This window comes from Coptis chinensis, chromosome 6 (genome assembly GCF_015680905.1).
Source record: "Coptis chinensis isolate HL-2020 chromosome 6, ASM1568090v1, whole genome shotgun sequence".
Lineage (NCBI taxonomy): Eukaryota > Viridiplantae > Streptophyta > Magnoliopsida > Ranunculales > Ranunculaceae > Coptis > Coptis chinensis.
The window spans coordinates 83,101,574-83,125,377 of NC_141461.1; the positions used below are offsets into that span (position 1 = coordinate 83,101,574).

At 39.9% G+C, this 23,804-nt stretch overlaps 3 protein-coding genes across 4 annotated transcripts; 1 reads left to right on the forward strand and 2 right to left on the reverse strand.

The window, feature by feature from the left end:
- Positions 1-310: 310 nt before the first annotated feature.
- On the reverse strand, positions 311-4,367 carry LOC147494894 (sorbitol dehydrogenase-like). The gene is made up of 6 exons (XM_086569374.1): positions 4,162-4,367; positions 4,025-4,092; positions 3,630-3,866; positions 2,754-3,044; positions 1,201-1,388; positions 311-834 (listed from the first exon to the last, which is right to left on the reverse strand). Exons 1-6 carry the CDS (start codon positions 4,274-4,276, stop codon positions 642-644), a joined length of 1,092 nt encoding a protein of 363 aa, XP_086425500.1. The 5' UTR covers positions 4,277-4,367; the 3' UTR covers positions 311-641.
- Positions 4,368-7,736: 3,369 nt separating this feature from the next.
- Positions 7,737-8,156, forward strand: LOC147494895 (uncharacterized). The gene has a single exon (XM_086568275.1). It carries the CDS (start codon positions 7,737-7,739, stop codon positions 8,154-8,156), a length of 420 nt encoding a protein of 139 aa, XP_086424401.1.
- A 5,174-nt stretch (positions 8,157-13,330) lies between these two features.
- On the reverse strand, positions 13,331-21,799 carry LOC147494896 (zinc finger CCCH domain-containing protein 48-like). 2 transcript variants are annotated; one of them, XM_086569375.1, is made up of 10 exons: positions 21,654-21,799; positions 20,867-21,342; positions 20,684-20,779; positions 20,486-20,575; positions 17,503-17,604; positions 17,253-17,399; positions 16,054-16,173; positions 15,907-15,966; positions 13,872-13,969; positions 13,331-13,790 (listed from the first exon to the last, which is right to left on the reverse strand). In XM_086569375.1, exons 2-10 carry the CDS (start codon positions 21,332-21,334, stop codon positions 13,655-13,657), a joined length of 1,317 nt encoding a protein of 438 aa, XP_086425501.1. In that variant the 5' UTR covers positions 21,335-21,342; positions 21,654-21,799; the 3' UTR covers positions 13,331-13,654. The 2 variants fall into 2 exon arrangements, with proteins under 2 accessions (XP_086425501.1, XP_086425502.1); XM_086569376.1 differs by having other exon boundaries at positions 20,867-21,771.
- Positions 21,800-23,804: the final 2,005 nt, after the last annotated feature.

Here is a 23,804-nt window from a genome sequence, read left to right on the forward strand (position 1 = left end):
TTGAGATTATCACAAGACCATGGGACCAAAACAAAATGGTTCCCAACCAAAATAACAAAGCTCTAATTAATATTCTAAACCAACATTAGCTTATATGAACAATGGACAATCTTACTTAGGCAGCCAGTAAGCACGTACAGAGATCTCCTCCCTATGTCTCATAATAACATTTGTGAACAAGCCTAGTGTTCGGTGTTCCTATGCGTATGCTGGAAAACTAAGAGATCTTTTTATGTGAAAAATAGAAAGCACAACTCCATACCATGTGTATTCGTGTTTTCTGTTCAATCAAAGAGACGAGATAGAGAAGTTAATGTACAAACTCCGGTGTCTCCATATATTAACTGAAAGCTTTACTAGTACGCTAGCTCATAATTTGACCAAATTTACACAAAGGGATCGGGATTATGCGGTCAAAGGACATGGGAGAGTGCCCTATCCGCAAACCTGCAAGTTTAGCACAACGAGTGCAACTGAGGTAAAGCAGGTGCAGAATGAAACCAGAAGTGTCTACCCCATTGACATACAATAGGGAAAATCTGAAAGTAGCCGAAGTTCTAAACATAAAGGTAATCCAACCAACCAAACAAAGAAACATGAAACCAGTATTGAGCAGCAGACTGGCAGCTACTGTGCTACATCTATAGGTTAAACATCACTTTTATGGCATCACCTCCACGAGCACTAGTTTCGAAAGCTTCCACTACCTCATTTTGAGAGAACCCAAATCTGTGTGTTATAAGAGGCTTCACATCGATTTTTCCAGTTCTCAGAAACTCAAGGCAAAGGGGCCAAGTATTCTTGTAGCGAGCAATTCCAAGGATATCGACCTCTCTGCAAGCAGTAAAGCCCAAACAATTAATATATAAAGCAAAATAAAAATGTCATGCAAGAGTTCCCGGAGATACTGAAATATACACTTCTCAACTCACATTACCACAAAAGAAATACCGCAGAAGCAACAGAGGTGCCAGTTGTCCTCATGATAGAGAAGATTGAGGTTTAAACAAATTCTTTGCTTGGACTTAATAATGTGATTAATCAAGATCCAAGCCTTGATAAGAGAAGACCACTAGAATTATCTAACTACGAAGGATAATGTATCAAGAATGAGAACAAGCATCTCATACACATGTATCAAAATTTATAGAAATTCCTGGTCATTAAAATGATTGTTAATGGAAAAGCAGCATTAGATACCTTGCAGATGCTGCAGTTAGTGGCGCAACCACCTCTCCATGTCCCATGCCCACAAGGCATACTTTACCGCCTGACCTAGTGGCACCCAGTGCTGTGGACATTGTTTTGCTAAAGCCTACACAGTCAAGGGTCACATCGATTCCTGCCTCCATAGCTTTTTGTATTTGAAGGACTTCATCGCCGACATCCTATTAAACAACAGAAAAGGAGTTAAGTGAAGGCAGAATGAAAGTATCCGATATCCAGACCTTCCTAATGAATAAACCATAAGTTCCTAATAAACTGAAGTAGAAAATAATCAACGAAATAAAAGCAAAGAGTGTCTTGAATCTTGAAACTGATGTCAAAATTTTGAGTACTTGGATCTTCTGCTACTTACAATAGAAGTATAGGACTTCGATGGTTAAACAAAGAACTCTTCTTTCTGAGTCTCAATGAATATATGTTCTCCACTGTTGTGAATCAGAATTTATACTGTTTAATTGATGGTGTGAGACACAAAAGATTGATCTATGATCTCTTTTTTCAATGGATGATTGTCTGTGCATTGGAAATTAATGGTGATGAATGCTGAATCATTATTGCTTCCACTGTCAATTCTTCTTGTGGGGTACACACAAGCACTGAACCAGACAATAACGTATACTAGAAAACGAATTATTTTTTAATGAAATGAACATCATAGTTTTTATATCAAGAAAACAAGTACTCTAACAGAAATACATGTATCATAAAAGAATCCCTACAACTGTGTGTGCTATTTTAAAATCATGTATTTAATATTCAACGACTTGAATATAAAATAAAGGGTTAACTAGTATTACTCCCACTAGATGAGCCAATTAGATTTTCCCCCCACTAGATGGGAAATTAGGGTCTCCCCCCTAAACACACGGTAAACTTGGTTTGAACGTTAACTTTCAAGTCAAACAACTGAAAATGACACAAATGCCCCCACCTAATTAAAATTGAACATTTTCTTTTTGAAAATAATGAGGACATTTATGTTATTTTCAGTTGTTTGACTTGAAAGTTAACGGTCAAACCAAGTTGACCGTGTGTTTAGGGGGGAGACCCAAATTTCTCATCTAGTGGGAGGAAATCCTAATTGGCTCATCTAGTGGGGGTAACACTAGTTCACCCTAAAATAAAATTGAAGGCACAAAATAAAAGCTTTGTAGCTTTATACTTCAATTCTAATGAAAACACCATAGCCGCAACAATAGCAAAAGTGGCATCAGGCATCGTGTTTGGACCAGCATAGAAAAAGGTAAATAATATGTTTGTCTTCTCAAGAAATTTGAACTTTTATACCCATTTTCAATCTAAAACCTAATGATTATCAAAAGAGTAAATATGAAATACTAATAGCATTCAAGAAATAATCCCACGGGCTTTTTAGGATATCTAGATACAGTGTGAACATATTGAATCATCTCTAAAAGAACTGAAGAAGCAGAGGAAACATACAATGCTAACTATCTAAATGAAATGCTCCTTAACAGCTACAAGAGATAAATAGGTTCAAAATCAACACAATAATCAGACTCTACCTGTATATTTGTTGAAACTTTGATGATCTCATCTGCACCAAGCGTCTTTGCAACAGATAAACGATGAGAATCCATGTCCACAATTAGAATTCTGGGGGCTCCAAAAGCACGGGCTGCCAACATAGCTACGAGGCCTATTGGACCTGCTCCCATGATCAAGACATTTGTTTCGGAATTAACATCTGCACGACGACAAGCATGGATACCAACACTTAGAGGCTCACACATTGCCCCTTCTTCTAAGCTCACATTGTCAGGCAGCTTAAAACACAAATCTGCAGGATGCACAACCTGAGACAATGAACAGGGAATAACATTAATAAGATTTGAACATTAAGAAACAGACATTACCATCCAACATGACTAAGGAACAGTGGGTGCACGTGTTCTTGGTGTCAACACACTCAAAGAGTCAATGATTTATGCCATCTAGCTCCAATGAGGCCATAGGATTCTGAAATAACCTATTCTTCCATTCAGTTCTATTACCAAAAACAATACCTCCTATGCCTTATTTATAAAATTAGAACCACAGATCAGCGTTCAAGTTTTAAGAGGTAAGCAACCAAAAATGTAAATTACAAGAAATCAAACAATTATAAGCATCAAGAGTGGCGAATTTGAAGGTTCCACTGCATTTCAATTCAAACTCAATAGAGCTTTGTAATCTTCACATTAACATCTGGGAAAAATTGTCACCAACATGGTTATGTAGTACAATAGTATGGTTGTAATAATTATTATCATAAGGATAATTTAGTTCTAAGTTTGAGCATGGATACTCTGAAAGAACACCATATGGAAAAGAGAGAAACTATAGTGTTCTTGTTTACGCATTTAACTTAACTAATTACATATAGAGCTTCGGTCAATAACCTGATTAGCAAGAGAGCCATGAACTGGAGGTGTAGCAAAGAACTTCATATCAGGACATAGATTGTAGCGACCATCCTTGCAATGTAAACAACGCCAACAGCCGATCCCAGGTTCAAGGGCTACTCTGTCTCCAACAATTAGAGAATTCACTTCACTCCCAACTGCTTCTATGACCCCAGCACACTCATGCCCAATTACCATTGGTTCTTTTACAATATAATCAGCACACCTCAAGTACTGCAATAACCCAAGTTATTAATAGCATCATGGACAATATGGTCTTCAAAACAATTACAATTAACAATTTCAAAATGTGTTTATATTACAATTAACAGTTTAACATAACTGCAACTCTGCAAGATTAAAGACAAGAAAGGGGTAAGCTAGAATTTTACCTTGAGGTAGTGAACATCACTTCCACAGATACCAACAGCTTTCATTCTGATCTTGACATCATGAGGGCCTGATTTTAAGATTATGTCAAACATCCAAATAATCACCCAAAATAAAATAACAAGGAGAAAAAGTTTACCAAGTGGTGGAAGCTGGAATGGTTGAATTTTGAGATTGTCGACACCAAGAAGCCATGCAGCCATATTCACCTCCTCTCCTTCTCCACCACCAATGGACATACCTCCTTTTCCCATCTCTCTACCTCTCTCTCTGTGGTCTTTGGATGTGTGAAACTCACTGGTATGATCTACTACTATATATGAAAATTTGATTGTACTGACTACTAATATATCATTTATTTGTTGGCTTGTCGACAGATAAACCATACATTTTGTCCAAGCATCTTTTAAGTTTCTTTAACTTCTTGTGCTTAGTGGTGACTGGGACCGGAACCACTTATCTAATCCTTTGGCTGGACAGGATTGCTGTATTGCACCATACACCAACTTAACAGAATATTAAACTTGTGATGACTGATGACTTCATTTTGGATGCATGCATGAAAAATCAGTACTGGATTCCTGTTGGATTGCAAAACAATAAGGATATTTTGGGAATGAGAATATATCGAAAAACGTATATTGGAATGTGCGGGACAATATGAATATCTTGGGCCTACAAAGGAAAACCAGGTTGGTGAAAAACAACAAAAGATGGAATAACATATTCTAGAGAGTAACTCAAAGTAAAGATAGAAGCAGAACATAATCTGTATAGGACGTACATATGATCATGATCTATGAGGTTAGTGGTAACAAAGGGACCGGATGCGGTATAGCGTGGGAAGACAGGTTGCATAGGATCAGATCCGCGGTATCCCAACCGCTCTAGAACTGCTGCGAAACGTGGAGAGTGGGAGAGCGGAACCAGAACCGCAAGATAACCGCTGCGGTACGTGGAAGGAGAGGAGATATATAAGAGAGGGAGTGAGAAAAAGAAGAGGGGGAAAGAGAAAAGAACTGGAGACGAGTAAGATTAGAAGAGTGATCACAGTCTATACATTTTGGCGTCGTCTGTGGGGAATAACGAGATAAAATGGCCACCGTAACAAAAAAGGGAGTAGGAAGACCTAGAAAAGAAGTTGTTCGAGAGGTAGTAGAGGAAGAAGTGAATGAAGAAAGAGAGGTGGGTAGAGAGGAAGACATATCTGATGTAGCGGCAGACGCCACCAGGCTTATGCAAGAAGAAATAGTCAGGTTAAGAAACGAGAACGATGAGTTGAGAAAGGAAAGAGACACCGCACAAGATGACATGGAACATGGGGATCGCCAGGCGATGAGATGGAAGGGGAGAATGAGGTATATCGGTCTAGGGGGAGTAGATACGGTAGAGGGCATCACTTATTTGGAAGTGGTACAGGCCATGATCGAGAAAGATAGGGAAGCTAACCGTGCGGTAGAAAAAATGAACCAAAGTGCTGCTCAAAAGGAGGTTGCTAACCTCAACAAGAATCCACTAGCGGATTCGATCTGGAATTCAGATGTACCTAAGAGATTCAGTCAACCAAGATTCGAAAGGTATGATGGGAAAGGCGACCCAGCTGATCATTTGCATCATTTTAGACAACAGATGCCATTGTGGCAGGAAAATAAGTATGACGGACTGCTCTGCATGATGTTCCCTGCAAGCCTTAAGGGGCTGGATTGGTATTACCGCCTATCTTCGCGAGCATCGGTAGGTTTGAAGAACTAGAGCGAGCCTTCGTGGACCATTTCATCCACCGAAAGCGGAGGGTAGTGGATATCGCGGCATTGTTTAACATCAAACGAGAGGTCAACGAGTCGTTAAAGGGAGTTTAAATGCGATTCAAAGAAAAGACCACGAGGGTGGAGAATCGGAAGAGCATACCGCGGTCATTGCATTTCAACACGGCTTGAAGCGGGGACTAGGGTGCACGAATCGGTGTCCAAAATCGAAATCCTGTGCAATCAAAAAGGTAGAAAAGTATATTCGATGACGAAGATATAATGCAAAGAAATGCGAGGGAACAAAAGAGATCGGGGAAGGCGGTCACGGTGATGGATAAAGGCGGCGAAGGGATAGGGGTAAGAGAGAAAGAGAGAAGGGGATCCAACAGAGGGGAAAGACGTGGACCCGACGGATCGGAGATCGAACGGGAGATATTCGTGAAAGAAAGCCGTCTGCCGTGAGATAGAACAAACACCTCTTAATAGGCCGTTAGAGGAAATCTTGCCACTTATCAAGGGTTGCGGCATTATGAAGGACCACGGAATACACCCGAGAGATTGAGGGAAAACCTTTTCGTACCTATCATCGATTAGAAACCACGCCACTAACGAATGTTATGCTTTGAAGTGGTTGGTGGAAAGAATGATTGAGAAGGGGATGGTTAGAGAGTATGTCGCGGAGGTTAGTCATCGCGGAGAGGACAGGCTCCCGCTAGGATCTTAGGGAACAATAAATGTCATTTACAGTGGAGAGACACTCGGGAGGAACGCCCACCGTGACAAGATGAGAAGGACAGCGAGCTTACAACAGGTTAATGAGGTGACAAGCATGACGCGGTTAGTTTCAGGAACCGCGATTGCCGAAGGGAACATAACTTTCACTCCGAAAGACTTGGAATCAGTGATTTCGCCACATGAAGATGCGTTGGTGATTACCATAGCAATGGGTAATTATCTAGTGAAGCGAGTGTTAATAGACTGCGGAAGTTCAGTAGACATGTTGTTTATAGGGGCCATGGAAGAGATGAGTATAGATAGGGATCATTTGAGGGTTTCTCAGACTAATTTGTATGGCTTCAATGGAAGCATGACAAAGCCTATGGGGGAAATAACGTTGCCCGATGCTGCCAGGTCCGGACGGCGGTATTCACCGGTTTATGGTGGTAGATCACGGGGTCCCAAAAAGATAATGCCATTCTAGGGAGAAGATGGATTCATGAAATAAAGGCTATTCCATCGACCTATTATCGTGATCCGCTTCCTTCCCGAAGGGGTGTACTGAAATAAAGGGGATCGGTCGCGGCTCGGAATATACACCAAGTGGCGGTAAAAAGTATGGTCCGTGGAATAGGGGTGAAAAGCCGGCGAATGATAAGGAGAAGCGTAGCAATTACAGAAGCGATTACTCAATCGAAGGATCGACGGTATGCAACAACTTGTGAGAAATGCCAAAGGTTTGCACAACTAATCCATTCCCGCAGCGAGCCAATCGCGATAATGTGTTTAGTCCGTGGCCGTTAAGCCATGTGGGCACTCGATATAGTGGGGCCTTTGCCACGCGGCGGTGACAAGAGAAGATTTATGTTGGCCGCCATCGATTATTTCACCAAGTGGGTGGAGGGAGTGGCACTACTGACAAGTCAAAGAAGAGAATGTTAAGAAGTTCCTGCGGGAGAACATAATATGCGGATTCGGTTTACCCCATACAATCATTGCAGATAATGGAACACAATTTACTGGGGGAAAGGTACGTCAATTTCTTCAAGCCTACAAAGTGAAACAGAAGTTCTCGACGCCATATAATCCGGAGGGGAATGGCCAAGCCGAGGCATCAAACAAAATCATCATGGACAATTTAAAGAGAAAATTGGAAGACCGAAAAGGAGCGTGGGCTGATGAATTGAATCATATTTTATGGGCTTATCGTACTACACCGCGGACTTCGACGAATGAATCACCATTCGCAATGGCATATGGAGTAGAGGCTGTCATACCGGTGGAAATGATAGAGAAAACGACAAGAACCAGGGCCGTGGAAATGGGTCTTAATGAAAATATATTAGCCACTGAGTTGGATATAATGGAGGAAAAAAGAGATACGGCTCGCATACGACTGGAGGAGTATCATAGAAGGTTACAGCGACAGTATGATAAACGAGTAAAGCCGCGGGGATTCATGGTTGGGGACTTGGTGCTGCGAAGGGTTACTCCGGCCACTAAAAAGGAGAATGACGGCAAACTAGGACCCAACTGGGAAGGACCGTATGTCGTGACAGCAAAGGGAAATTCGGGCACTTACAAAATAGAGACCCCGGGAGGGGTAACGGTGGAGAAACAATGGAATATAAGAATGCTGAAAAAATTCCATGAGAGGAGCAGTGTGTAGCTTTCAATGAAACAAGCATATTTTGTGTAATGTATATATGTTATGTGCAGAATTCTAAGTCAATGAAACAAAGATTGCATTCCTGGCTCAATAGCATGTATAGGGATTAATCAGAGACAGCGTAGGGGATGAGCCCTTCGCGGACTATACGTCCGAATCCAACTGGGGGCAAAATGAGTTGCCCCTATCAGGCTTCACAGCCGTTCAAAGACAGCGGGGGGGGACGAGCCCTTCGCGGACTAACGTCCGAATCCAACTGGGGGCAAAATGAGCTGCCCCTATAAGGCTTCACAGCCATTGGAAGAGAGCGGGGGGGACGAGCCCTTCGCGGACTGTAAGTCCGAATCAAACTGGGGGCAACCCTGACTAGCTTCACAAATTGCACAAAACGAGCGCTGGGGGGAGCCCTTCCCAGCGGACTATACGTCCGAATCAAAATAGGGGCAAAATGAGCTGCCCCTATCAGGCTTCACAGCCGTTCAAAGACAGCGGGGGGGACGAGCCCTTCGCGGACTAACGTCCGAATCCAACTGGGGGCAAAATGAGTCTGCCCCTAAAGGGCTTCACAGCCCGTTGGAAGAGCGGGGGATGAGCCCTTCAGCGAATGTAAGTCCGATCAAAACCGGGGCAACCCCGACTAGCTTCACATCCGTACAAAGCGGCGGGGGGATGAGCCCTTCAGCGACCGTAAGTCCCTAATCAAACTGGGGGCAACCCGGACTAGCTTCACAGCTATACAAAGCGAGCGCGGGGGAAAAGATCCCTTCGCGGACTCCTTGTCTGAATCGAACTGGGGGCAACCCTAACTTGTGTAAAAACTATACAAATAGATAAGGCAGGAGGAAGAGAGCCCTTCACCAACAGTGCGTCCAAATAACAAGGGACAATCATAGCTAATGTCCAGCTAACGGAGTTTGGAGATGCAAATGAAAAGGGATTAAGTCAAAGTAACATATTGATCAATGGCTCCATGCATAACGAAGTTAAAATACGTTGTAATCTAAACGCGATGAATAGTGAATTACATTGCAAAAGGAGCACAAAGGTACTAGCTACAAAAGCCATTGTTTTTCACAAACACAAAGATAATCGTTTAACTATTACAAAACCAAGGCCATCTGCAAAGAAAGTAAGCCGACATGTGTTACTACCGAGGATCGATGAGTCGGTTCTTCAGAGAAAGTATTTTCATCTTCACCGACCGGATCTTTGGCATCTTCGTTACCTTTATCTTGGAGAAGGGACCGCTACTGATGGGAGTCGTTACACGGGTGGTAAGCGCCTCAACGGCTTCGATCGCATTAACTTGGTTCTACAGGGTCGATGTCCCTACAACAAGACGAGGCGATGGAAGCAGTCGCACGGCAGCGCTAAGATGATCAAGTTGTTGTTGCAGTTCGCGTGCGATCTTTTTCGTAGCAAGCCCCCGAAATCGATCCGCGGCCTCTTGGACAGCCTTATCCACAGCAGCTTGAGTGGCAAGCCTCTCCGTCTCTCGGAGGCTGTCCATTTTTGAATTGACACCCGCTACGTAATCGCGGTGTCTGTCCTCAGCTACCTGGAGCTCCTTATGAAGCTTGACTGCCTTGATCCGGTTCTCGTCCCTCTCCTTCTCCAGCTTGGCGTACCTTGCTTTCCAAATTGTCGGGGCGTGTATCTCCCCGCCGCCGCGTCCCAAGTTCTCCACGGTGCTGGTCAGGCCACGCAGCACATAGCCGATGTCTAGACTCAGCTGCAGAGACATATGGGGTATAAGAGTAGCACAAAGAATGGAGAGATATCATAGACAATTGGTAAGCCACTACCCACTAGCCCAAGACATACCTTTTCCCATCCAGTGTAAATGGAGGCCCTGTGGGAAGCAACGGTACCAAAGATCTCCATAAGCTTGATCCCGAAGGCGGTGAGAGCTGAAAAATAAGGAGGCGGCAACGGCTGGGTTTTCCAAAGCCGAGTCTCGTGTAGTCACATCGCGGTCCCTAGCCTTGAACTTGGGATGCCACACCTCGACAGGCCCAGAGGTTAAAGGACCAGCCGAAGAAGAATCCTGTCTAGGGCGGCGTGAAGATATCACGGACCGCGGAGGTTCATTGCGGCCAGTAGTTGGGGATGGAACAGCGGCAGAAGTTTTTGCCCTTTTGGTGGGAGGGCTCTTATTTGACACGTCAACAGGAGCATCCCCATCAGAGTCGCTGTCCCAAAGCTTGTACTTGTTCACATCCATGGCGGTGGTGAAGGGGAGCGGTATTAGCAAAGAAATCGTCCTCCCACTCCGGCCACACAAGAGTAGGAAGGGGAAGGGTTTCCGTGGTAGTAGTCTTGTTTTTAGTAGCAGCGGCACGTTGAGCAACAGCTCGTGAATGGGAGATTTTTTTGGTATAGTTGAAAGACTTGTAAGACGAACGTTTTCTTTTTTGAGGTGGGGATGATTTGGGCTTTCTTTCTTTGGGGCGGCCGGACGATAGAGGGGCCTTGGTATTTGCCAATGTTTTTAGAGAAGGTCAAATGTAACAGAGAGTGGCTTTCTCCTGATCAATGCCAAGGACTTCTGCTTGTGAACTCCCGATTCCGGAGGATTGGAAAATTTCTAAGTAAACACCGTTGTATATTTAGGATCGCTGAATCTGGTCTCCAACCTACATCACCAAAAACAAAGACAAATTAATGACAAAGAGAGATAAATACCGCGACTCTAACGGCTTACTTACCACTTGTTAGGAAATGGAGATGCCTTAAAGAAACTTCCGGAGGGAGGTCCGCGGATAAAAAATTACCGGACACATACAACGGGTACTGATGCCACACCTTGTCAGAAGTGGTAATGTGAAGAAGGAAAGACTTTTTTTTGAGGGCGAGTCGCGAGAGGATTGATATCCCACACCCCCCAGTTTAGTGCTTTTCTTTATATAGAAGTGGGCAAGGATATCACGGAGTTGTATTTTGGGGGAGTGAGTCTCATTGTAGTGGTTGGCGGCATACATAACACGCCAGAAGTTACCTATGCCCTGACACGGAGGAATGTTGAAATGGTTACAGACCTCGACGTCAAGGGGAGTTAAAGGGAAACGTAAGCCGGCTGCTATCTGTCCTACAGTAGCTACTAGATAACCAGGGCGCGGCGATACTAAGTGAGGAAAGTGGGTGACACCAGACACATGTTCGAGAATAATGTCACCAGGAATGCCGTAAGCGGCCTTAACGGCATCTAGATTGGGTCTGCGGTAATAGGGCCGGGCGGTGATGGGAGAGAAGGTGTCCTACCCGGCGAGATGGAACAAATTGGGATCGGTAGAGTTTGAAGCCGGGGATTCAGATCGTCCGCGGATTGATGACTAGATCTAGGGGTAGAGGGATCAGTTACGATGTGGTGGCGGAGGATTGGGTGGAGGAGATGACCTCACATTCCGATGAAGGCATAATGGAAACAAAGGTAAGGAGGGAAATTCAAAAAAGATAGATCGCAATCTAGGAAAAGAAGAAGATAATGAGGAACCCAAAATAAACAAAATAAACAATGAATGCACAAATAAAGACAAACCAGGGCCAAAACAATGGAGGGCGTAACCAAAACGCGTCGGGAGGTTCTTGCCAAGAAAGTGGCACGACGGAAAAGGGGAAGAGGTTGAAGAAGGTGAAGTTGAAAAAAAAAATGGTGAGGGTTTACCGTTTGAGGGTTTTGGGGTTGTGAGAGAGGAGAGATTTAAAAGCGGGATTTGAGGGGGGACAAAGCGGTAACCCGATCCAAATGAGAACCAAAGGAATAGGGACGCGCGTGTAATCTCAATTTTGAAGGGCAGCGACATCTGAGGCGTCGCCGTATTCGCCAAATTTTCAGTGGCAAGATGAGGGGAAGCACGTGGAACACGTCTTTGGAGAAAGAGATAAAGGGACGAATGGGAGGGTCGGACAAAAGTATTCAGCAGGGGTGTAACGGAAAAGAGAAAGAGTAGTTCACCGGCACCATTGCCCGTCCTTGGACCAACAATAGGGCCGAGAGAGGGCATTTGTATAGGACGTACACATGACCTAGGAGGTTAGTGGTAACAAAGGGACCGGATGCGGTATAGCGTGGGAAGACAGGTTGCACAGGATCAGATCCGCGGTATCCCAACCGCTCTAGAACTGCTGCGAAACGTGGAGAGTGGGAGAGCGGAACCAGAACCGCAAGATAACCGCCGAGTACGTGGAAGGAGAGGAGATATATAAGAGAGGGAGTGAGAAAAAGAAGAGGGGGAAAGAGAAAAGAACTAGAGACGAGTAAGATTAGAAGAGTGATCACAGTCTATACATAATCAACCAAAACAATTTTTTTTTTCTCTATAAATTCTTCGAGTGCAATATTTGTACAAGAAAAACTCGACATGGTAATATATAATAGGAAGTGAAGAGTGTGTACGTAGCTATTATTAGGCAAAATTGTATGCAAAGAATAACTGTTAATTTATCTTTTTATGATATGATTTGGAGACTGAGTAACTAATAATAGACAGAATTGTTAGCATGAATAATAATGTGTTATCTTTATCACATTTGTTCAAAGTTTATTATGTGCTGTATGAAAGACAATCCGTTCAACAGGAGCTATTAGTATTACGGTCGGAGGTGCATTTGGAATTTCTTTAGATACCATTTACCCAAGTCAATTCTGTACATATCCGAGGACCAACGCTCTTCTCTGATGGATATTGGATGTTGTGTGGCCTGGCTACTATTGCTTTGCAGTGCACTGTGCACACCATCACCGTGCAGTTTAAATATAAACTTTTACAAAAGCCGTCTTTCTGTTGCAAACCAACTAAATGCAACGTAAATACGGAAGAGGTTAACAAGAGACATTTTATTGGAAGTCGTGGGCAATGGATGTGGATCAGTTGCCCGTAGTCTGGATCTCTTGGAATCTGTTATTGGTGAAGGTAGAAGCAGGGCGAGTATCTTTCTTTTCTTTCAGTTTTTTTAAATATTAGGCCTACCCGTATGTATTAGAGTGCAATTGACATGCTCTAAAGACGGATGCCCCCACCACACTCCCAAGTCCCAACCTTCTACGATTAAAGGGGAATTGAAGGGCTTAATTTCAATCATAACAGAAAATAAGTACAAAGAATCCCATTGAGAAGGAACAAAGATTACAACTTAAAGGACAAGAATGACCTGTTAAGTAAAAGCCAATAAAATGAACCAAGAAACTGCCATTTCTGATTTATATATCACGGTATCACTCTCGTACATTTTGTACTAAAAATAAAACATAATTAAAACTTTTATCTTTACAAAAAAAGAGCCTCGATGCAGATAAGATCAATCATAAAAAGCCTCTGATTTCCTTGTTTGTGCTTTCACGAAAAACAGTTACTCCAGGGCAAACCTTTGGGAGAACCAATTCTGGCCAAGCTGACAACATTCTATAATTCCAAATAGAAATCCACCCTTCCCAACTAATTTGGTGCAGCAACAAAGATGGTTAACTAAATCCTCATGCATACAGAGTGAATACATCATCACAGAGATGCTGTTTCGGACCACTTCCACACTTTGAGCTCACCAGTTCCATCACCAGTGAAAAATAATCCCCCGGGACCAATTTGAATAGCTCGGATTTCCTCTTTAGAGAAGATCTTTCCACGTTCATTAAATCTACAGCACACAGGAAAACAATTACTTCATCCGTATACTTGATCAAAGCAAATTTAATCAAGTTATCTTGTGTGAACTTACGATGGCAGGTCATAAAGATGTACAACGTTGTTGTTACACGAGCATAGTAATACCGGCTTGGCTTCCGCATCATGCATCCCACAGAGGGCGAGCACACCCTGTAAATATCAGAGATGGTCAGAGAGCTTAAAACAATTAAAATTTTACAGTATAAAAGTAACTCAGAAAAAATAGACTGTCCTACAAGTAACACCATTTATTTACTACATCCTAGTGCATAAATTTACTACAAGTAGCAAGCAACTCAAAAAAAATGATAAATAAAGAATAAAAAAACACCCTTATGAAAGTGGCTTCAAAAACACAGTTGTACAATAAAAACAATCTACAAGATTTAGAACAAGTTTTCACATTGTTGATGGAGAAAAAACAAGGATAGCAACAAAATTCGAGTAGAATTCAAACCAACTTGGATTGTCCTCCTCTTTTGGTTTTTGACAATATTTTTTTATCAGTTGTTTTGTTCATTACTACTCAATAACTCCACTTTTTGCTTTTCAAGTGTATTGTGGTTGTTTAAACGAATGTTATTCAAATTATTAGGCTAAAACTAGGTCATCTTTTGTTTCCCAAGAAACCTGTCCTTTCCAGCTGTTAAAACGAATAAACTTAGGACAGTATATTATACTCAAAAAGGTAGTATCTAGGGAAAGAAACTTGGCCTGTCCTTTAGCCTTTTAAGTAACAAACTCCAGATTTAGCACTTCTACGAATTTGGCAATTTGCCCAACACCAAACTCATAAACATGAATTTACCAATACAAACTCCGTAATTTAATGAATGTAAAGAGACTGGAGATTGTTACAAATATTACACCACAAATTTTAGAGACCAACAGGAATGAAAAAAGATGATGAGGAAGATGTCCAAGAAAAGCGGTTCTTTTGGAGAGAAAGGGGATACAATAGCAGGTAAAAATGGGTATCTTATGGAGGCAAGAGCCTGGCAATGCTACCAGACATACCGTCGTGTCTTAATTGTCAAGGAGAATTTCACCGATAAAAGATAAAAGATAACAGATACATAAAGCTATGCTATTTGGAGCTCTTCGGTTTAGGTAACAATATCCAGTTTCTTAGCACCAAAAATAATTTATGCAACAAAAACAGAACTACAAACTCACGATATTAAAGTAGTTGCTCTAGGGCTAAAATTAGATTTCCACACAAACATGTTATCAAATCTTAAGCCCCCAACGGAGGTCAGGAGAAAGGCTCATACCCATATATATGCTTTTACATCACAAATTACTTAGTCACTGAAAGAAAACTTGTCATCAAACATTCTCTGATTCCTCTACAATCACTTAGCAAGAAGCTGGAAATATTAACCTATAGCTGTAAGCAGATCTTCATTCAAAAAATCAATATGGATACTGACTTCAGCAAAAGAAACTGTGCATTGTGATAAAAATCATTTTTTTTTAATGTTATTTAATTATTTTTGTTTGGGGATGTTTTTAATAAACTTAAATCAAATAATGCATCTCCAGGTGTTTTTGACATTCACAAACATTGCTTATGTCCGAAAAATATCTCAAACTCCCAATCAATATTTTCTTTATCAGTTTAAGAGACTAAAGTCAAGGAGGTCAAGAAGATGGAGAAGTAACTAAATAACTAATCAGGAGGGTAAGAACAGGAGCTTTTGACAAACCCTAGGCCTCCCTTCAATAGGTATCTTTGCTTCCAATAACCAACTTTATACCAAGTTACTCCACCACTGAAACGGTGAAACCCAGATGGTTGGTGTTTGACTTCTGCGGTACAAGAAGGCGGCTTAGGTACATTTTGGACAAAAAAGAAAGACCACATTAACACATGCCTCTCCTTTAAATAAGTTACCTTTATCATGAAACAGAAAAGAAAATGGGGAAGTTTCAAAATACACAGGCAAACATGAAGATATGGCATAATACAGAAATTGTAAAAAGATACAGATGTCATCACAAGAGATTCCATATAAACTTTAAAAAAAAATCAAAATCAAAATAAACAACACAAACAAAAGAGAAGCTAAAAGATTATGGCTTACATGCTCTTCTTTGTGGGTGTAAGTCACTTCCAAGCTCCCAGTCTCTGTAGCAGCCCAAACCTGCAGAACCACAACAGGAATTATGAGCTTAAATATTCTGGCATACACATATAGCTACAAGAAAATAAATCCATCAGCGAAACAAACCTTTATTGTTTGGTCCAATGAACACGATAATAAGAATTGTTCCCAACAGAGAACAGACATAACAACAGATGTGTGATCTTTCAAAGTCTGAATACACTGTAGTGTATCAAGGTCCCACACCTGAGAAGTAAAATTTAATGTTTAAGGTGATTAATAACAGAAGAATAAATTAAAAGGAAACTAAACACCATACACATAAGGAAATAGGAATAGTTTTTCTAACAGTAAAAGGAAAAGACTGCAATCAAAAGCGAAAAAGAAGTGCTTTGAGATAATCTAAAGTAACAAGAAAAAAGAAAAGAACACATGCTTCCAACAAAGACAAACAGCCGAAGTCACACTACAATCAAAATCGAGATATCAATAATCATTCCAACCAAGCGTCCCTAGAATGTTCTTCGATGAGCGATTAACATAATTTTCACCCAGAACTAAGATCTCTTCCAGCATCTTTAGTTGTAGAAGAGAGATTCCACCAGTAAAAGAGAGACCATCTTTCACCCACCTCAAGCATTTTAGTTTCTTTTTATTAGTCTGTAAAATAATACCCTTTCGGCTTTTCCACCTAAACTCTCGTTTCATACTGTATTTGGTTAAAGAATCACTGTAGTCTTAGTTTCTAAAGTGACTTCATTTCTCACTTTCTAAGCAAATACCACACAGAAGTGGAACATCATTGAAAACTAGACAGCCCTCAAATTTTTTATAGTATGGGGAGAAAATATATAAATCAAATGTTTCATCCCATGGCATCCACATATATACACAACAGATTCCCTTCCCCAGCAGAATCGGAAAAACAAATCTTATAAAAGAGCCAATGCCCACATCAAAAGGAATTAAAAGGCAAGGTGGCCTCTATTCCTATACAGTTGACACTATTTTTGGTCTCATCTTATCATAAACTTTATTCATTTAATGCAAAGATTCCAAAAGACGAAGTCATCTAAAGTTCATAATCAAAGAACAACAAGTTCTATCAAAAAAGAAATAAATAAATAAATAGAATCTATGACTGAGCTAACAGATACTAGAAATCAGGAAGAGACTCAATAAACCAACTATTCTAGCTATGTAGTCCACATATAGTTATATAAAACCTAGTAACCCTAACTGTAATGGGCGAGGACAACAAAAACCAGGATATAATTACAAGAAAGAAAATAGCAGGAAGAAACCTTCACCAAACACCAACTTACTCTAATTGTGGAGTCTGTGGATCCAGAATAGAGCCTATTGGCTCCAACAATTAACGAAACAACAGCACCAGTATGCCCCTTAAGAGAAGCAATTGGTTCAAAGCAGTTGTTGGTTGCACTAAATCTCCATGCCAATATATTACCATCCTGCAGCACGTGTGAATTATGTTAGATCAGACAGGCCAAGACACCCTAATAAGTGTTTAAAGTAACAATATCCAAAAAACAAGTAGCAAATCACATATAATACCTGTGTTCCAGCAAAAAGCATCCCATTGCCTACAGCCAAAGCATAGACTTGTCCAACAGGCCCACTAAGACTGAGGTCAGTGTTTGTTTGGGTATTCCACGCCTATATATCATCCAAGTTAATCAGTCATACTAATCATATGTAAGATAATAATAAATTGTGAAACATCAAAAAATTCCTATGACCCATGCATTTTTTGAAGCCAACACAGAACCCAACTCCATCAAATGATGGGCGAACTCTAACTTGTCACTTCATTTCCTTTTTCAGTTTTTTGCCTTCATCACAATACTCTTAATCTCTTACCACAAGATATTTATTATGATAAGAATTGGTAATTTGAAGGGGAAGGATAGAGCCACACTAATTATGCCCACGTTGTGCCCTTATTTTCAACATCAAAAATGAATTAAGGCCAGATTTTTTGTGGATATGATTTGCCCACAATGGAGATCATTCTCACTAAAAATTGTCCAATTTGGATACGACTAGGGCCACTAAAAATTATTGTTCAATTTTGAAATTCTAACTAACGGTCCAAAATTTTCCACTTTCATAACAACCTTTTGACAGGGTTAGACTTCTTTGAATGAGCTGAATTCCTGTGGGCATGTTCTCCATGGTGGGGAGATCATATCCACACAAATCAGCCCTTAGTTCAACTTTTAAGTCCACATTTTTCTTGGATGAGCTATACATTGTGCACTTTCAGCAGAAATTGAGCTCCTCAAATCACCTGCCTCTCCTTTCTGTAGAATTTGACATCCAATACCAAATTCAAGCTTTGGTAGAAATTAACTTCTTCTCCATTGAGATTGTTTCATCCCGACAAATCCTGGCATTCCTAGGTCTCCATAGGCACCACATACTTGCATGCGTGGTCAACTCCCTAAACCAAATTGCAAAAATGACACAAGGCTGGCTTCAGACACAGGCACAGGAGGTCCTTTATTCACAATTTAAAAATTGTAGAAGTAGGGAGGATACTATACCGTCTGAAAGAGCTTGCCACATCTAGGTAGCCAGATTCCATTGGAAGAACATGTACAAGATGGACTACTCGCTACCACAATACAAATATTTTCGGATGGTCATCCCGGAGTCTTGCAACTTGTCAATGGTAAGTATTCAATATAAGAGTGCACCCCCACAAGAGAAGCCAACTGTTGAAGGAATCAATTCTTTCCACACAAGCTTAAAAGGTATACTAGGTGGAGGTATAGTAGCTGTAACATCACACCCCTTCCTAATCATTTGATAGAAAGAACTAACTAAGAAGATCAATTCTTTCCAATGACCAAGTCCACTAGTCCTCACCATCGTTTCTTTGATGGTTTTGAAGGAGCTCCAGAGGCTGCACCACAGTATCAACCTCCCAATTGTTACTAAGTACTCTTCTGTGAAGATTCCAGGCAACCATAATGCTGGTGCTATTAAAAAATTTCACTACTTTGACATATTTAGTTATTTACATGCAGACATTTCATTCGTAAATAGATAGAAACAGCTATACGGGGGAGTTCCTAAACACCACAAACCATGCAGAATGCTTTCTTTGCTCCCTTTCGGACCTCACAACTTATACCTTGAATCTTTTTCACAAGCTACAACCATAAGGGCATCACACTTCTCCATGGAAACCAGCCAGCATTTTCTACACCATACTTAGCAACGACAACTTCTCTCCACAAACAGATCGAAAACAGCTATAGAGGGAACTTCCTACACACCATATATCATGCCATAATGATGTCTTTTCGTCATTTCGACCTCACAAAATATGCCTTTTTTGAACAACTAGAAGGTTGTCAAGACTCCTTTTCATAAGCTACAAATATGAGGGTGTCTCACTTCCTTAAGACACCAGACACCATTAGCTTCTTTCCACAAAGAATTAAGCTCATTGCCACCCCACCTTTTTTTTACTGAAGAGCAAAATTTATCACATACCACCAAGTGAACCTTACGTTTTCCTTCACAGTCCCCACAACAAGTCTCTCATTATCTTTTCCAAACAGCGTTCATTTTCTTTTCCAAATGGAGAGCCATGCTCACGGAATTTTTGAGGAGGGACATATAAGCAAATCGGTAAATTAGTCAAAACAATTTTGATGTGCGTCACTCCACCTCCTTTTGTAAGAAGTATACTCTTCAAGCCACTCAACCTTCTTTGAAACAGCTCAATTAGGAGTCTCGGACATCTGTGCAACTGTATTTGGCACCTATAGGCAGTCCGAAATACTTGCATGGTAGCACTCCAATGGAACACTCAATAACAGCTGCAAGACTACTAATATCTCCACTTCTCCTACCGCCATTATAAATATCCTGACTAAGTTAGGTTTGTGACAAAGACTGACTTCAAGCGTAAACGGGATGGTCTTCACCATGAGCAGCTGAGATGAAGATGCATCCACCAAGAATTATGTCTCATCTGCAAATTATAAAATTGTCACCTTGGGCCCATTGTTAGAAGCCCTAAAGCCTCTAAAAAGTTCTAATAACCGAACTTTTCCCACCATCCTTGTCAATGCTTCCATGCCAATAATAATAAAAAGAAAATTCGAACTAAATTCAAGGACCTAGTTTCCGATTTACAGGTTTTTCAGTTTTACGTCCTCAGCCAATAAGTTTCCCTCACATCCTCTAATGACGTTTAAATTTGCAACATTTTGGGTGTGATTTGGGATGAGTACATATTGTTTGGCTTTCTTTAGTTTTTTGGGTGTGGCTGCCTCAAATAAACTATATCTTTGTCTCGAGCTTTCTGTACATAAATATCCATATTTTGAACTCTAGTGTTTATTTAAACTGAAAGATGTAAAATTTGTGCGGGTCCTGCTTAGTTGGTTTGCCAAATCAAACACTTTATGTGTGGTTGGAACTCTAAATACGCGCCATTGGAATTCAACACAGACAACTTACAAATTCTAACATTAAAGTATTAAACAAACAAACAGAGATAATCTATAACTGAACTTACCTTGACAAAATTGGGAATTCCAACAAAAATCCATGGACCTTCACTCATCATAGTGCCAACTTCACCACCCAGATTAACCACACCAGCACACTGAAAAGAAGACGAGTAACATACTGAGTCAAAAAAATTATCGCAAACCTGGAACCAACGCATACAAGGGCCACAAAGAAAATTATATAAAATAAAAGTGCATAGAACCTGGCCAGTCTGACAGTCCCACACCCGCACAGATTCATCTTTGCTCCCGGAATATAGTTTATCAGACCCCATGGGAAAAGCGATCCCATTAATGACCTACTCAAAAAGTTCCTTCAGTTTAGTATAAAATTCAACACCTATATACAACACCCAAAAATAAAAACAAATTTCCAAAACTAGTACCTGCTCATGGCCTGGAAGTTGTGTCAACATTGTAAAGCTATCACTACTGAACCACTGATGCCGATATCTGCAACTATCTCCATAACTGCACTTCCCATCTATCCAAAACTGACAAAGCTTATCCTGGACCTTCGGAGGAGGTCTATACCCAGCAGCCCCACCTCCTGTACCTCCGTGACCTCTGCCCCATTTTGACGGTACAGTGTGGTTGGAACTAAAATTGGGGTTGGATTTTCTGCGTGCAAATCCCTGAGGACCAGAGTAATCCCTGTCATTGGCGAATCCATTACTCCTTTTCGACCCGATTCCATCGTTGCTGCTATCTTCTGACAATACATGAAGAAACCGACACGGGTTTCTAGTACACCTCCCTTGTTGAAAATAATGACATATTTTCGATGGTCCTGAATTCTGTGATCCTCCAAACCGATTATAAACTCTCCTCCCTCCTCCATTATCAACATCCATTATATTCTCTACCAAAAAAACAAAATAAACACAAAATTCACTTCTCCTTCTATTTTTTTTTCCCCCAATAAACTCTAATATAAAGATCTAATCTTTCTTATTCCAATTCAACTTACATCAAACTCCCATCCATCGAAATGATGAAATAAACACTAAATTGACATATACAATGAATTCAAACTAAACAAACTGTTGTTTCTCAACAAGCTAGACTTCACCATTGAGTAATATACTAAATTAAACAATAAGTTGATTCCAACTTCATCAATATAATCTCTTATCCTTAAAAATTCAAAATTGTAAGTGTAACAATTCAAACCTGGAATAGACAATTATTCTTCAAATTAGCACTAATCTTCTTGATTGAAAAAATGGGTGTTTGTTAATTTGGTGTTTGGTTGAGAAATAAATTCGAATTTTGAAAGATGATCGAGTAGAATTTTTTGAAACCCTAATTTGTTTTTTCGTTTTTATTTTGGGGAAAAACCAAAAAGAGCACGTGCAAAGTGTGTTGCTGTGTTAAATAGGGAGTATCTAAAAAAAAGTAACACTGCAAAGTGCAAATACTGCGTTTTGTTGTTGGACTTGGTTTAAGCCCGCTGAAAATTCATTTTAAGAAATGTGGTGTTTTTAATCTTTTTAAATTGGATGGAAAATGAAGTGAAACACTAGAAAAACCAAGAGTTACTAGTTTTAATATTGATAAACTAGAATGCAGGCCTGGCTCTATTGAAAACTTGCTCTTTTGCTTTAGTATTTTATTGAAAACATGCATTTTGCTTTAGTATTTTATTGACGACACACCACATTTCTAAACTAGCACCCAATTTCGAAACTACAATCCGTTTATTTATTAAATAACAATTATAACTCTAAACATCTATTTACACACCCCGTGGATATATAGTCTCTAATTTACATAATTTTTCTTATTACAACTATTGTAAAATAAATTAGTAATGCGTTGCCCGAAAAGTCTGTAAACCTCTGTAATTCATGGACAAATTGTTGCATGTATCAGAATATGCATGTGTTCATCATGAGTGATTGTTGTATTATATTTTAATAATTATTTTTGTTACTCATATATTATAGGTCAAGGAGTGCATAATATATGTGATGTTATCTATCATTATGTGAGTTATAGATATAGTATTTTTATTTTTATTTTTCCTTAACTTGATTTCACTGTATATCACTATATCTTCACCAAAAAAGGTAAAATAGTAGCATTTAATCTTTATCTAATTTCAGTTAATTATCAACTATTTTTTCCTTATTTCATTTTCTTATATTGTTAGGTGACGAGAATACGAAAGACGACCCAAAGTTTGAATGCACCAAGTGTTCCTTTGAGTTTGATCACATTGATGAGTTGACTGAGATTGGAAACATCTGTGAAAAACTGAAAGCTAAAAAGGAAAATAAAGGAATATGAGAAGAAGAAAAGATCAATAAGAATAAGAAGTTTGCGGAGAAGAAACCCCGTGACATGTATTCCGGCAAACCAAAAAAAAGAGGAAAGCAATAGCTATATTTTTCTGCCTTTTACACCCCATGACATTTTTTTTAAAAGTGAAAATTTTATTAATACTAATAACGAATTTTACAAATAATTATGACAAGTGTACAAGTTGTGCCGCAAGTCCTTTATGAATAGCAAATCCTATTCTTTTAAAAACAAACTCATTAGAATTTATTTTTTTATTATTATTTTTTTATTATTATTTTCTTTACGTTCGTTTTACATCTCTATATTTTATGAAAAGTACATATTAGCAATATCTTTGTACGTGTAAATTTATAGAACCACATAAGCTTCGCATAGGAGTCATATATTTTTTAAAAGATATTTACACGATGGGTCAACTACAACTAGTGAGGGAAAAAAAACATGTCCAATAACGAGCCTATAAAATCTTACGTATCTGTGTCAGAATATTCAACATGTATTGCGACTTCATTAGCTAGATCTACCTGTCACTCTATCACTCTCACTCTCACTCTCACTCTCTCTTCTTATTCTTTCACACTCTTTCTTTCCTCTTTCTAACACTCCTTCTTTCTTTGAGAACAAGCTTTAAGAGAGATAATGAAGGAGAAGGTGAGTGCTGGAACCATGTCAGTAATTTCATGATCAAATGGATAAACATAAACATAAACATAAATAACTTTCTCAAAATGGTGACTAACTAACTATTCCTTATTTTTTCTAGTCTACCTTAATCTATTACTTTTTGTGTTATCCATTGTTTGGGCTTTGCTTGTATGTAGAGCATACTGTGATGATTTTCTTTCAGTTGAAGTATTTCTTTTGTTAAACCTAGTACTCCATTCAAACTACATTTCATTGAGGCTCTGTTTGGCCATGTGAAATTCGGTAGTATTCGATTATGTTCAGGGTATGGAAAACAAGTGGTGGATACTCCAAAAGTAATTACTCTAGAAATTGTTTGGTCCTTTTTTCTTT

Coding starts and splice junctions, on each gene's coding strand:
- LOC147494895 (XM_086568275.1), top strand. CDS start 7,737: ATGGCATATGGAGTAGAGGCTGTCATACCGGTGGAAATGATAGAGAAA.
- LOC147494894 (XM_086569374.1), bottom strand. CDS start 4,276: ATGGGAAAAGGAGGTATGTCCATTGGTGGTGGAGAAGGAGAGGAGGTG. Junction 3,045..3,629: donor ATGGCTCTCTTGCTAATCAG/GTTATTGACCGA, acceptor TCATTGTCTCAG/GTTGTGCATCCTGCAGATTT. Junction 835..1,200: donor CTAACTGCAGCATCTGCAAG/GTATCTAATGCT, acceptor TACTGCTTGCAG/AGAGGTCGATATCCTTGGAA.
- LOC147494896 (XM_086569375.1), bottom strand. CDS start 21,334: ATGGATGTTGATAATGGAGGAGGGAGGAGAGTTTATAATCGGTTTGGA. Junction 16,174..17,252: donor CCACAGACTCCACAATTAGA/GTAAGTTGGTGT, acceptor TTTACTTCTCAG/GTGTGGGACCTTGATACACT. Junction 15,967..16,053: donor CATTGGACCAAACAATAAAG/GTTTGTTTCGCT, acceptor GTGGTTCTGCAG/GTTTGGGCTGCTACAGAGAC.